The sequence below is a fragment of the Nuphar pumila genome, chromosome 1, assembly GCF_984573655.1.
Source record: "Nuphar pumila chromosome 1, dmNupPumi1.hap1.1, whole genome shotgun sequence".
NCBI lineage: Eukaryota > Viridiplantae > Streptophyta > Magnoliopsida > Nymphaeales > Nymphaeaceae > Nuphar > Nuphar pumila.
In genome coordinates this window covers 18,104,465-18,118,705 of record NC_143249.1, presented here as the reverse complement: position 1 = coordinate 18,118,705, position 14,241 = coordinate 18,104,465, and the positions used below count along the sequence as shown (strand labels likewise).

At 40.8% G+C, this 14,241-nt stretch overlaps 1 protein-coding gene across 1 annotated transcript; it reads left to right on the top strand.

The window, feature by feature from the left end:
- Positions 1-1,116: 1,116 nt before the first annotated feature.
- Positions 1,117-13,331, top strand: LOC149848198 (small ribosomal subunit protein uS10c-like). Its single transcript, XM_089982708.1, has 3 exons — positions 1,117-1,412; positions 1,490-1,546; positions 12,885-13,331. Exons 1-3 carry the CDS (start codon positions 1,155-1,157, stop codon positions 13,194-13,196), a joined length of 627 nt encoding a protein of 208 aa, XP_089838834.1. The 5' UTR covers positions 1,117-1,154; the 3' UTR covers positions 13,197-13,331.
- Positions 13,332-14,241: the final 910 nt, after the last annotated feature.

Below are 14,241 nucleotides of genomic sequence, written 5' to 3'. Positions count from 1 at the left end.
TACACTCGTGTCCTAATTCCGCTCTCACAGGGATACTCCAACTTTGCTCCGCAATCGTGTCTACTTGTACCCTAATGTTAAAAGAAATGGCGCGTCCCGTATCACTTTAACCGTGTCTTGGTGACTTCTGCTGTGAATCCCCTCATTGGAAGTTGAGTCCACTTTTTGATTTGTCAATGGGTAGAAAACCCTAAATACATGTGAGAAAAAAGTTATTTAAAAAATTAATTCTTATTTAATTAAATATATAGATCACATCTGAACGGTCAAATCGACAAAAATTGTCATAGACTATGTCAACGGATCGGGTTTGTATCGATTACTCTAACCGGAATTCTCAAGTATGAGCATGAAAAATGCCGACCCAAGTATTATTCAAGTCGACCTGAACTCGATCCGAGCAATATAAGGGCTGAGTTTGGGTCATGATTTTTGTCAAGTACCCGACTCAACTTTTTGCCAAGTACCTTGACCCAACCCAACCCTAGTATCTTGTATATAATTTTTATCAAAAAAAATAAAATTTTATTGGTCTAGGTTTGGGATTCCATTTTCGTGACCCAACAAAACCCGAACCCAGTGATTTGTTATTTGGGTGGGTTCAGATATACTCTAATGGGTCGGGTAACAGTCCTACCCGCAGTTATGATAGTTAGATCTAATCATCTTGCTTCTTCATTCGAGTGAGGTCCATTAAACTTGTTATGGACCTCACTCGAAGCTGAATCAAACTTGTTATTCCCAGTTTAAATCCTTAAAATACAACACAAATGTGCATTTGGATCAGATTCAGATTCGCTTATATTATTTTCGGTTTCTAACGGAATTCCAAACCATTTTTTTAGCTTTAACCTAATTCAAATTCAATATCAAAACCCAATCTGCTTGCAATCTTTACATGTAAAAAGTTTGTTTTTAATCTTTTTTTTACCTGATCCAGTATTACCACATAAAATTCGGATCCGGTTTCAACCGTCTCCTCTCACATGATTCGGATCCGAAACAAATTCGGACCTGATTTTGGGATATGGGTTTTGGATCTAGATTGACCCGGATCGCATCCGATTCTTTTACACACAAACTCTATAACATAAAAGCTTGAATTATGGATAGCTCGTCTCTGAGGGTGTGCCCACCAGAAACACAGAACGCCGATGGCATCCTCCATTCTTGGTGGCGTTTCCTCCCTTCCTCTCTGCAGTTCCTCCGATTTAACCAACCCCAAATCTATCTGCATCCTCCCCATATCTTCAAAACACCCATTCAAGGGCACCACCCTCTCTTTGCGCTTTCTTTCTCCCCCCTTGCGGCATTCTCATAGGGTGTGTGCCGCTTCCGACCTCGTTGAAGACGAAAATGCCCTAAAAGCTCTTCCAGAAGCGGAAATGGGACCTGAATCCGCTGTTTTGGAGGTGGGTTTTTCTTTGTTTGGAGACATCCCTTTGTTGGTTTCTTGTTAATCTTTGTTTCCGGTGAGTTTTTTTGACAGGTTGGGGCTAATGGTCCTGGCGTATCTCCACTAGCACTGAGTGAAGATGTTGAAAGGGTATTTCTCTTTGTCCTCTTTTCTTTCCTCTCTTTTCCATTTTTTGTGGGTAAGTTGTTTTTTAGAAATTTATGAATCATATGTTGGCGATACCCCTGTAAAAACAACATGATAGGGAGCGTACCTGGATTCGCCATTGATCGTGTAGGTGATTCGGCGTTCTCCTCAGCCGGTCGACGCCCACAATGAGCCCAGGCCTTATGTCGACGGTGAGCAGGTCCCTTTCCGCAGCGTCCGAATGCGGAGCAGAATTTGGGCAGGGAAACAGCTACAAGTCACTCATCATTCCAGTAGCCCCTAACCCCTTATTTGTAATGGGAGATTAGGCAGTTACGTGAATGTGGTCTCTCCACATTCACGTAACTCCCACCCACTATCTTCATTACTTGGCCAGTTACTTGACCCACTAATGGCTGTGTCAAACCGGGTCAGACTGCGGGTTGGACCCGTAAAACCCAAAATGTCCAACATTCTCCCATTTGACCCATTGACACCAAAAGTGTACTAAATCGAGGTGTATACCGTTATCTCGATTTAATTCTTCATGTGGGTTCACATGCCACCCTTTATCACAAGGATAAATCGTATGAGTCAAGGATATGAACACCCTTTTATGAAATGTCATATTTTCTTGTACTACACTACAATTCACTTTCAGTGCTTAGGCATGTAAAGAAATTACCTTTATGAATAGGTTGGTCTCTCACCTATTCTATTGGTCCTTTAATATTGTTATTCTGCTATTCTCTCTAACCCATATGAGAGATTCTTTATGCAAAATCAACAATAATTCAAAACCTTTGAGAATCAAAACATAAACACAAATGTGATTACATAATGTATTGTCATACATCAGAAGGAATCAAAAAGACCCATCCCCTTTACATGTTGGGAATACAATCCTGGTGCTAGCCCTTTAGTAAGGGGATCCGCAGTCATTTCCTTCGTCCCAATTGTATCAATACATACCAAATGATTCTCAGTCCTTTCCTTAACAACAAAATATTTTAACTCCATGTGTCGACACGATGTTGAGCTCTTGTTGTTATTTGAAAAAGACACGGCTGCTTCATTATCACAAAAGATCTTTAGTGGTCTCTCAATATAGTCCACTATACCAAGACCCATAATGAAGTTTCTTATCCAAATGGCCTGTGACGAAGTCTCGTATAGAGCAATAAATTCTGCCTCCATGGTATGAGCAGCAGTGGTAGACTGCTTTCCGCTTCTCCATGAGACAGCACCACCTGCTAGAAGGAAAATGTATCCAGTAGTGGATTTTCTACTGTCAATACATCCTCCTAAGTCCGCATCAGAGTATCCAACGACCTCTAGGTGGTCAGCTTTCTTGTAGATCAACATATAGTCTTTCGTTCCTTGTAAATAGCGCATGACCTTCTTCGCTGCCTTCCAGTGCGCAATGCCTGGATTTGACTGATATCTACCAAGCATTCCCACAGCAAATGCTATATCAGGTCGAGTGCAGGTCTGCGCATACTGTAAACTCCCAACTGCTGAAGCATATGGGACAGCATCCATCTGAGCCTTCGCAATATCATCCTGAAGACAGTCCTTCAAGCTCAATTTATCCCCTTTCACTATAGGTGCCGAACTAGGAGAACAATTCTCCATCCCATATCTTTTAAGAACCTTAAGGATATAGGATTTCTGAGATAGGCCAAAGACACCTTTAGTTCTATTACGACGGATCTCAATTCCAAGGACATAAGTAGCCTCACCCATGTCTTTCATATCGAAATGAGAGGAAAGAAAATCTTTTGTTTCATGTAAAAGACTCAAATCATCAGTTGCAAGAAGAATATCGTCAACATATAAAACCAAAATTATGAACTTACTCCCACTAGTCTTAATGTAAATACACTGATCAACAATGTTTTCAGTGAATCCAAAGTTCATTATTACCTGATTGAACTTTTTATAGCACTGGCGGGAGGCCTGTTTAAGTCCATAAATTGACTTATTCAATTTGCAAACTAAGTTATTTGAGTCATCTATACTGAAACCAGGAGGTTGTTGCATGTATACCTCCTCATCCAGATCCCCATTTAGGAAGGCGGTTTTCACATCCATCTGATGCAACTCTAAATCAAAATGAGCTACGAGGGCCATGATTATTCTTAATGAATCTTTAGTTGAGACAGGAGAAAAAGTCTTATTATAATCAATGCCCTCTATCTGTGTGAAACCTTTTGCAACAAGCCTAGCCTTGTACCTCTCCACATGACCTTTAGAGTTTGTTTTGGTTTTGTAAACCCATTTACAACCAACAGGTCTAACTCCATCAGGTCGAGGTACAAGATCCCACACTTGGTTCTTTGCCATAGAGTCAAGCTCTTCTTTCATGGCATTAATCTAATGTGTTGATCTTTCACTTTCAATGGTTTCTGCAAATGTGAAGGGGTCTTCATCAATGTCTATGAAATCATTTGACTCTTGTAAATACACCACATAGTCCGGATGGATAGCAGATTTCCTAATTCTGGTGGACCTCCATACAGGTGCTACAGGTGGGTCAAAATGAACCTCTGTATCCTGTTGTTGTAATATATCCTCATCAACAACCGGATCTAGTTGAGATTGATGTTCATTGACTGGACTTTCTCTTACATTACTCGAAGGAACAATGATAGAGAAAGTCGGGTCATTATCCTTAGCAGGTGAGAAACCTGAATCCTGCATTTCCTCAAAATTAATATTTTGAGATGCATCTATCCCAACAGAACCATTTTCAAGAAATCTTGCTTTATCTGTTTCCACTATCTGTGGTGTATGAGATGGACAATAAAACCTAAAGCCTTTCGATCTTTCTGGATAACCAATGAAGAAACCACTAGTTGTCCTAGGATCAAAAGCTTTTATATGTGGGTTATACAATTTAGCTTCTGCTGGACATCCCCATATGTGCATATATGACAAAGAAGGTTTTCTACCTATCCATAACTCATAAGGAGTCTTTTGAACAGCTTTCGTAGGAACCTTATTCAAAATATGCACTGCAGTCCTAAGAGCTTCACTCCACAAGGTTAAAGGAAGGTTTGAGTGATTCAACATCGCTCGAACCATTTCTTTAAGCGTACGGTTTCTCCTCTCAGCTACACCATTCTGATAAGCACTACCAGGCATGGTATACTGAGGTACAATGCCTTTCTCTTTTAGAAACCGCGCTAATGGACCTTCCTTTTGTCCCATCTCAGTGAAACGACCATAATATTCGCCACCTCTATCTGACCTGACAACCTTAATAACTTCACTGGTTTGTTTCTCTACTTCTTTCTTGAAGTCCTTAAAAACCTGAAAGACTTCTGATTTTTCAGATAATAAGTAGAGATACATATACCGTGAGTAATCGTCTATAAAGGTGACAAAATACTTTTCACCCGTATAACACGGTGAAAAAGGGCCGCAGACATCCGTATGCACTATTTCTAACTTTTCATTGATGCGTTTGGCATCTTTCTTATATGTGTTAGACTGCTTAGCCTTTATGCAGTTAACACATGGCTCTATATTCGTAAAAACAAGGGATTCAAGGATTCCCTCTTTTACGAGTCTTTGGACTCTCTCTTTCGAGATATGTCCTAACCTCCGATGCCAAAGCAAATAGGATTGATCATCCTTTAGACCACGTTTATTGCCAATCATTGTGTTCTCAATGGAGTGAGATTCCTGAATTTGGAGTTTGGTTTTTAATCGATACAAACCATCACACATATATGCAGAACCTATATTCATTGAATTTTTCATAATAATAAGTTCAGATTTTTCAAATTTAAATACAAAATCAAACTTATCAAGTTTTGAAATTGAAATTAGGCTCCGACTATAAGATGGAACATAAAATGTATCGACCAAATCCAACATGAATCCCGACTCCAACACAATTCTGCAGGTCCCAACGCTTTTGACATGCTAACGCATCTTATTTCCTGAGAAGATGCTTCTTTCATGCTCCGTTGGTTCCCTTTTGTTCAGAAATGCCTGCAAAGAGTTGGCAATGTGCACCGTGGCACCAGAATCAATCCACCAACTATGCAATGGAACATGAATTAAATTGCACTCATGAGAAACGAATGACTTATTACCTTTATTTTCGAACCACTTCTTGAACTTCAAACAGTCCACCTTCTTATGCCCTTTCTTTTTGCAGAAGAAACACTTTATAGAAGGGCCACCAAACTGGGATTTGGCTTTCACCTGAGAGTTTGAACTCTCCCCAGTGGCTCTCTTCTGATTCTTCTTTTTGAAGGAGCTTTTCTTTGGCCTCGACCTCTGTTTATCCTTATGAGAGGCCATATGTGCACTTGGCACCCTCTCACCCTTCAACCTCTCCTCTTCCTCAACACACTTACTCAAGAGGTCATTAAAAGACCACTCATCATTATGTGTGTTGTAGGAGATTTTAAAGGGTCCATACTCAGTAGGTAACGAGGTTAAGATCAAATGGACTAAAAATGAGTCAGAGATGGCGAACTTCATGTCATTCAGTTGAGTCGCAATATTCCTCATTTCCAAAATGTGCTGTCGGATGTGACTGTCACCAGCATATTTCATAGACACTAATTTGGACATAAGGGTATTGGCCCTTGCCTTATTAGAAGTGACGAATTGAGCCTCAATGGCTCCTAGAAATTCCTTCACAGTCCTACAGTGAGGAATTGCACCTCGAATGTTCTTAGCCACCCGAGATTGCAAAAGCAACAGGCTAAGTCTGTTCAAGCGCTCCCACTTCTCAGAGGCAGCTTTCTGATCAGCTGTACTCTACTCTGTAAGAGTGGGAGGTTCGTCAATTCTAAGGGCCAGATCTAAATCCATATAGCCCAAAGTGAACAACACAATTTCTTTCCAATCAGAAAAATTTGATCCGTCTAAGATAGGGATACTACTAGAACCGTCGATATGGAAGGAACCTGATAAAAGGAACGAAAAACAGAAAGATGTTACTATTATTGCTCAAACGAGACTCGTGTTGAAAAGGTAAAAGTGAGACCATTTATTTTCACCTTTTCTGAGACAAGCATAGTTGAGCCATTATCGTTTCACTTTGGTGAAAACGATAATACTCATGATTGCTCCGTCTCTTCAATTCCCAAGGAATTGACTTCAGTTGGTGAAACTAGTAGATCATGAATCCAGAGGCAATTCAGCACTGTACATTTGGGTACGAACATGCTTCTTGGGCTGGAATGCATATCTACTATCACACCCTGTGTAAATTTGGAACACAACGACCTACCTTTGGGTAGAATCGATGTTTCATAAATTCACACACAATCATAATTACGAATCTTAATACGGTTCAAAGAATCCTCAATTAACACGACTCAGATCACTTTGGTGATTACATGAATCGGTTAATCAAAATCTTTTACCGAAAAATTTATTCGTATTATGGAGCACACCCATGCACACATTTTAATGCATGTATATTCATAACATAATATTAGTTTATACTACAACAAAAATGCATAAACTAATTATCATAAATTTAGTCATAATTCATGCTTAAAATTATCATGTATAACTTAACCAACGCTAAATACATGAATTAACATGCATAAGTCATGCATTATTCAAAATAAATACTTTATAAAGCATGAAAAATAACAAAAGCATGCTCATATGGGTAAAACCCAGGGTCCATATGTAGGAACCGGTCTAAAAACACTCTGAACCGGTCTGAAACCGCCCCGAACCGGTCATCTAAGGGTCCGAACCGGTTCTGAACCTTATAAACCGATACTTAATATGAACAAAAGTTCATAAAACCCTATAACCGTATGCCAAAATCCTTATATTTCTTTATATTTATGAAAACAGGGTCTCAGCATCCCGGAACCGATGCAAAAATGGAAAGAACCAGTCAAAAATGGCTCTGAACCGGTTCCGGAAGCGGTCGGATCAGGTTCCTGATCCGATTCAGTCTCAATAGTGTTTGGATCCTGTTTTTATGGATCCAACCCAGTTTCAAATGGGATCCGGGTCTGACCCAACCCATACTTAATACGGGTCGGACCCGGCCCGAACCAAAACTCAGGTTAGACCCGGTCCGAAACAGGCCCGGGTCGGACCCGGTCCAAAACAGATATTGGGTTAGACCCGGTCCAAAATGGATACCGGGTTCGACCCGGTCCATCATGGACCCGGATACGGCCCGGTTCAAACCGGATACCGGGTTCGACCCGGTCCAACATGGACCCGGGTATGCCCCGGTTCAAACCAAATACCGGGTTCGACCCTGTCCAACATGGACCCGGGTATGACCCGGTCCTATAACGGACTCCGGGTTCGACCCGGTCCATTATGGACCCTGGGTTGACCCGGTTCTTTATGGGTCCGGATCGGACCCATTCCAGAATGGATCCAGACCGGACCCGATATTAAATGGAGACCCGACCTTTTTTCGGATCAGACCCAGACCCGGTCCCATTATGGGTCCGGGTTAGATCCAAAAAAATAGCAGGCCCGATCCATTTTTGGTTTGGATCGGGCCTGATATTGGGTCTTCACACGGGACCCGATCCGGTCCCCACATTGAAATTAAACAGAAACCCGATGGGTTTCTGTTTGAGATTTCAGGGAAACCGAAAAGGGTTTCCGCCTTTTTCGGTTCCACGGCGACCCACGTCGCCGTAACGGCGACTGACGCCGGTTGCCGGCGACCGCGTCACCCCACGGTGATGCCGGTCTGGCGACAACCCTCCCGACAGAAGACGTCGCCCGACGGCGACGATCCACGGCGTTGCCGTCCGATGTCTGAAATGCATGGCAGCGCCTGCCAGTCCGGCGGCAGCCCCGGCGACATCAGCAAGGATGCCGCCGGCCAGTGGCTGCCCCTCCACGGAGAATCACCCCACGGCGATCAACCCAGCCCGATGGCTGAAGGAGCAGGGCAGATCAAAAATGGGGTTTTAAACCCCTTTTTGCCATCGATCGACGACATCTTCCGGCGAAAGCACACCGGCGACTGACGGCGCCCAACGGCGACGCCCTATTTGCTGGCACCGGCTGGAATCAGCGGCAGACAGCCCGGCGACGGCAAAATTGGCCTGCAGCCCAACAGCCACAGGTATAAAACATTTTTTTTTTTAAGGTTTGCCAGAACAGGAAAAAAAATGTCGCCTTTTTCCGGTGACTTTTGCCGGTGATGACTGACGCCTCACAGCGACAGTCTTTGGCTAATCAGTGGTTGTCGCTCCACGGCGACTCCACCGACGCCAAAACGCCGTTTCAGCTTACACGGCCACGCGCAGCGGGAATGCGTGGTAGTGTGGGCCCATAACCCATTGTTGGCGATACCCCTGTAAAAACAACATGACAGGGAGCGTACCTGGATTCGCCATTGATCGTGTAGGTGATTCGGCGTTCTCCTCAGCCGGTCGACGCCCACAATGAGCCCAGGCCTTATGTCGACGGTGAGCAGGACCCTTTCCGCAGCGTCCGAATGCGGAGCAGAATTTGGGCAGGGAAACAGCTACAAGTCACTCATCATCCCAGTAGCCCCTAACCCCTTATTTGTAATGGGAGATTAGGCAGTTACGTGAATGTGGTCTCTCCACATTCACGTAACTCCCACCCACTATCTCCATTACTTGGCCAGTTACTTGACCCACTAATGGCTGTGTCAAACCGGGTCAGATTGCGGGTTGGACCCGTAAAACCCAAAATGTCCAACATCATATACTTGCTTTGATCTGCATTGCCATGTAATTTGCACTCATTTTTTTGTGTTCAACATATGAATTGGTGAAGTTTCGAATAACAAACGTAAATTACGCTACATTTTGTTTAATATGTTGGAATGGACGAGTGGATGATTAAGAAGACGCGTTTTTTTAATACTTCTTTTTCATTTATGTGGAACTTGAGCTAAGATTTATGAAGTAGAAGGCTTTATTTCTTTCATGAACAAACTTTGAGGGATGTATCTTTTGCTTCTTCAATGGCGTTGTTTGAATATAATCACGTATGCGTTAGGAAAGAGTCCGCCACCTCTGAACTCTGGGTTCATCCTGATCTTGTATTTGACCAAACAGCTGATTCATGAAAAGCATGGTGGTGGACATTACACATAAATGCTTTCCAAATGTTGCCTAGTTTTGGCTTTCAATCTGCAATTGGGATTGACTGTACCGTTGAAAGGAAATTCACAGTCTTGGTAAACTTACACTGTAACTGAACCATAATCTATATGCAGCGTTGTTCAATAGGCATCTTCGTCTTGGTAAACCTACATTTTCTAGTCCTCTAAAATCTTGGTACAATTATTAAATATTGCTGGTGCTTGATTGAGATGATCGTGTGAATCATTGTTCTATCAATCATTACCTTTGTCTGTGGCGTGTTAGATCTTTGTCCAGATAAAGCACAGATATCTGGATCAATTGTGAATTTATGAATTTTCTGAACGAGAGTGAATACCACAAAGAAGAGTCAAGACTGGGCTCACATTGGTAGCTGTGGTTGTATCTGATCGAGTTTACCCCCTTTTCGAGCTGCCCAGCATTTCTGCCAGGAGCACCCCTTGAAAAGGAAGAATCTACTCCACAGCAGGGGAAGAAAGAAATGAATGAATGTCCTTTTGGGAAACTGTAGAATAATGCACCTACCGAGACGAAAGCCAAAGGATAGTCTCATATGTGAACGTATCAAACTGAAATAAGATCTCGGATTGACATCTTGATACACTGATTAAACATAATAATAAATAGAGTCAATGGTTTGCCATGTCTCCTTGTAAGGTGGATCACTATTTTTCATGTATATATGTGGCTAAGTTGTTTAGGCCTATCATTACAATTTCTAACTCAGCTAAAGTAAACTGTTTGCTAATTTGGGTCAGTAGCTGCTGAGATTCCTTTTTTTTTTGCTTGTGTCAAACATCCAGTGACTCAATATCCTGGATCATGTCTTCAGATACTTGGTTTTTGTTGCTGGTGAATAGCATGACTACTTCTTTGAGGGCATGATTTCCTTTTATTCTTATCTTTGTGAGGTTCATTTTTTAATTTTCAAGTTGTCCTTGGGGAAGGTGAGGGATTCATCATGTTTCTATGTCATTGTTTCGAGCAAAATAATCTTTCCTTGTTCTCTGTCGAAAGAATGAAGAGGAAATTTTTCGAGGGGATTGCCTGCTGCAAGAGTAAGACATATTGTTTGACATTTATAAGCATTTACAATTCATGGTCCATTTGTGGTAGTGTTTGTGTTGGGGAATTGGAAAGTGAGCTTCTCTTGCCAGTCTGTGGAGTATCCCTATTCCTTCTTGATCGAGTGTGTGTATGCTGCTTGATTAACCAGAGTTTGACATCTTAAGAAAGTTCAGTGCTTAATTTTGAGGGAAAGACTATTCTCTGTTCATAGCACTTTTTTCAAGTTTACTTTTCATGGCACTGTCTCGGAGTGTGTCACTTTGGCTGATGTATAACATCCATTGTGTATATAGAGGGATGGCTAGATTTCTGTTAGTTACCCTTTTGCACATGATATGGCATTTATCTTAAGCTACCGAAAAGCAGGCTGGGGATTGTGTCCCAGGATTTGTTATCTTCAAATGCAACAATCAAGCACAGTGAAGAGAAGCATAAAATTTTGGAGGTTTGTTCTTCCAGATTGGATATTCTCCAATAAGTGAGAGTAATAAAAAAATCTGGAATTAAAAAAACCAATCTACACTTAAACTGAATATAACAACAAAAATAATGAGGAACCTCTCTCCTGCCATACGAGCCCAGCAAGATAAGATCTGATCATATAAACCCAGGATGAATTATCTGTGATACAACTGGAGTATCTTGGGCATTGTATTCTTGAGGAACACACTCTAGTCCTTCCTTCTCTACCAGGTTTTCACAATAGAGAGACCGATAAAAAGATCCAACCACTTGTATCTTCTAATGGTCTCCATGATAGTTATAAACCACATTTGTGCTTGCATCCAAGTAAGATGACTGACCCTATAAGACACTGCACTTTCAAACCACAGACTCAAAAAGGGGAAGTGGTCGTGCACTAACCTGTTCTCACTATAATAGGATGACTCGTCCTTAGGATATATGGTCTGTTCTTTTCTTAAAATATAGGAGCTATAGATGACCGAACGAACTAGTATCTTTTGGCTGGGCCTCTTTTTTGTCTGGTTACCCACTGCAGCTACCGAAGCTCTCCGTATAAATTTTAGTCCAACTACAGATGAGGTCTTGCACTAGTTCGTATCATAGTCACAAATACTGTTCTTGGTTTTATCTCTGCAAGGCAAATCTTGTGATCATATAGGTTTAGTTGATAAGTCTTGGAAAAATCCCAGCACTTAAAAATTTTCAAAAATATATAAAATAGAGGAAATAAGTAAGAAAATAATATGTTTAAATTATAAATTAGACATGTATAAAATATAATAAAAGAAATAAATAAAAATATAAAATAAAGAAGAAAAACATATTTAAGATATAAAAAAAGAAATAAAAAAAGTAGAAGTAACTGAAAATGTCACAATATTTTCATGATATTATTGCAATTAATATCGCTAAAAATTATTTTTGAAAATATCATGATACTTTACTTTTAAATTATTTTTTTCAAAAGAAAAGATTTATATAGCTGATGTTTTCATTTTATCTGCTATATCTGTAACTATGGTTCATATTACTTGGTCAGGACCCTGATTCAGAAATTCAAATTATTTGCTTTTGAATATTCTTGGAAACTTATTTTTTGGTATTGTAAGAGGCAAAAAGTTATCTTCTGGCCTTAAGGAAAAAGAAAGCATGGTGCATATTTCTCTTTCTTCTAGGGAAGCTAAATATAGAGGTACAGCATTTACTCCAAGATTGGTTGGTTAAATTGGTTGATGTAAGTTACGGGTATCTACTTTTTATCTGCCGCATCATAGAGCCGTTTGTTCATGTATTTTATTTCTTCCAGTTCTCCTTTAAGTTTCTTATTGTAGAATTTTTCATGAAGTCTTTGGCCTTCCTCTGTATGTTAGTTTCTCCTTGTTTCTATTTGTGTCTTTAAGTTCATAGGAAAATATCGTGTTAAGGCACATTTTTGGCTTAGTTTTTGTGGTAGCTATTAGTTGCTTTGAGGGGGATTTCTATCTCTCTATCCATCCAATTAAACCGACTTTAGTGGGTTGCAACCATAAATGCAGCTTGGAAACACCTAAATCACTCTACAGGTGCATATGATGACAGCAGATGGTCATGCAACAATCAGAATTTGTCAATAAGTTGTAGTTACTGTTCCAGTCTAGTTACAGTTGGCTTCTGATGAGCATATCTGTTGTGCTAACTTTTAAGGGCTTCAATTTTGTGGTTAGATGGCGCCAAAGCAGAAGATAAGAATCAAGCTGAGATCTTATTGGGTGCCCTTGATTGAGGACTCCTGCAAACAGATAATGGATGCTGCTAGGACTACTAATGCAAAGACCGTGGGTCCTGTGCCTCTGCCTACCAAGAAGCGAATTCACTGTGTGCTTAAATCTCCTCATGTAAACAAGGATGCACGTTTTCATTTTGAGATCCGGACGCATCAGCGTCTCATTGACATCCTTTATCCAACTGCCCAAACCATTGATTCTTTGATGCAACTGGACCTCCCCGCTGGGGTGGATGTAGAGGTTAAGATTTGATGGACTTTTCTGTACTGCAGTGAACAATGCCGTTATAGGTTCTGTTCAATTTTATGTAGTACAATTTTGACATGGTTGATTTTGCGACATGTCAGACCCTGTTACTCCCCTTCTTGTTCCAGTGTTTTAAAGCCCAATGACTGGTGACTTGTGACCTGTACAGGTCAACTTGGTGATTTGGCCAGGTCCTGACTAATCTATGCTTTACAAGTTATATAATGTATAATAATTATATATAATATGTTTCTTACACACACATTAGTACTTTTATAATGTGGTTTATCATTAGATGTCGTTCACACTGTGACTTTCAGTGCAATATCTGCTTGACTAGTTCAGACCTTTACTTCTCTTCGGGAAAAAATTTGCTGGATTCTTCGCTTGTGAAGGTCCTTAAACTTCTGGCTATTGCCCTGCATCATTTTGTTTTTCTCTTTCACTGATATCGGTTTGCATCTTTCTACATAAGAACTTGAAAAGGAAACAAAGCATGTGCCTGTCAGTGCAAGATATATCGCTGCTGTTTCTTTCTGTATTTCATTTCTATCATTTCAATTTCAGTTGCTCCTTATTTGAGCAAAGTCAATGGACCCATTAACTTTTTGAATTGGGTTTTCATTATGAGATACTGTCTACTACTAAGGAATCACAGTTCCCCTACATCAGTTCAGTTCTTTAATGGCCATCACCAAATGTTAAGGCATCATTGTTTCTTCCTGTCATTCTGGCGGTATTCAGCATACAATGCAGTGGAGGCATTCCGCTTCTTCTCTAAGGCCAGGCACCTTACATGCTCAACAGCAGTATTGCTAAAAACCATGGATGCACACAAGTGCCCTCTTAATTTTCCACTCAGTTCTATGTATAAACTACCTTTGAAAACATGCGATTAAATTGAGCTGATTTTCATCGTCTCTATGCATAAGTCAGGCTTGGAGCTGGATTAGGATCCAGTTGATCTACATGCTAGTTGGATCAGGATTTTTTTTTCTTTTTTATGACGAGGAACCTTCCTAGGGACATGGGCCACCAACCCCCATGCTTA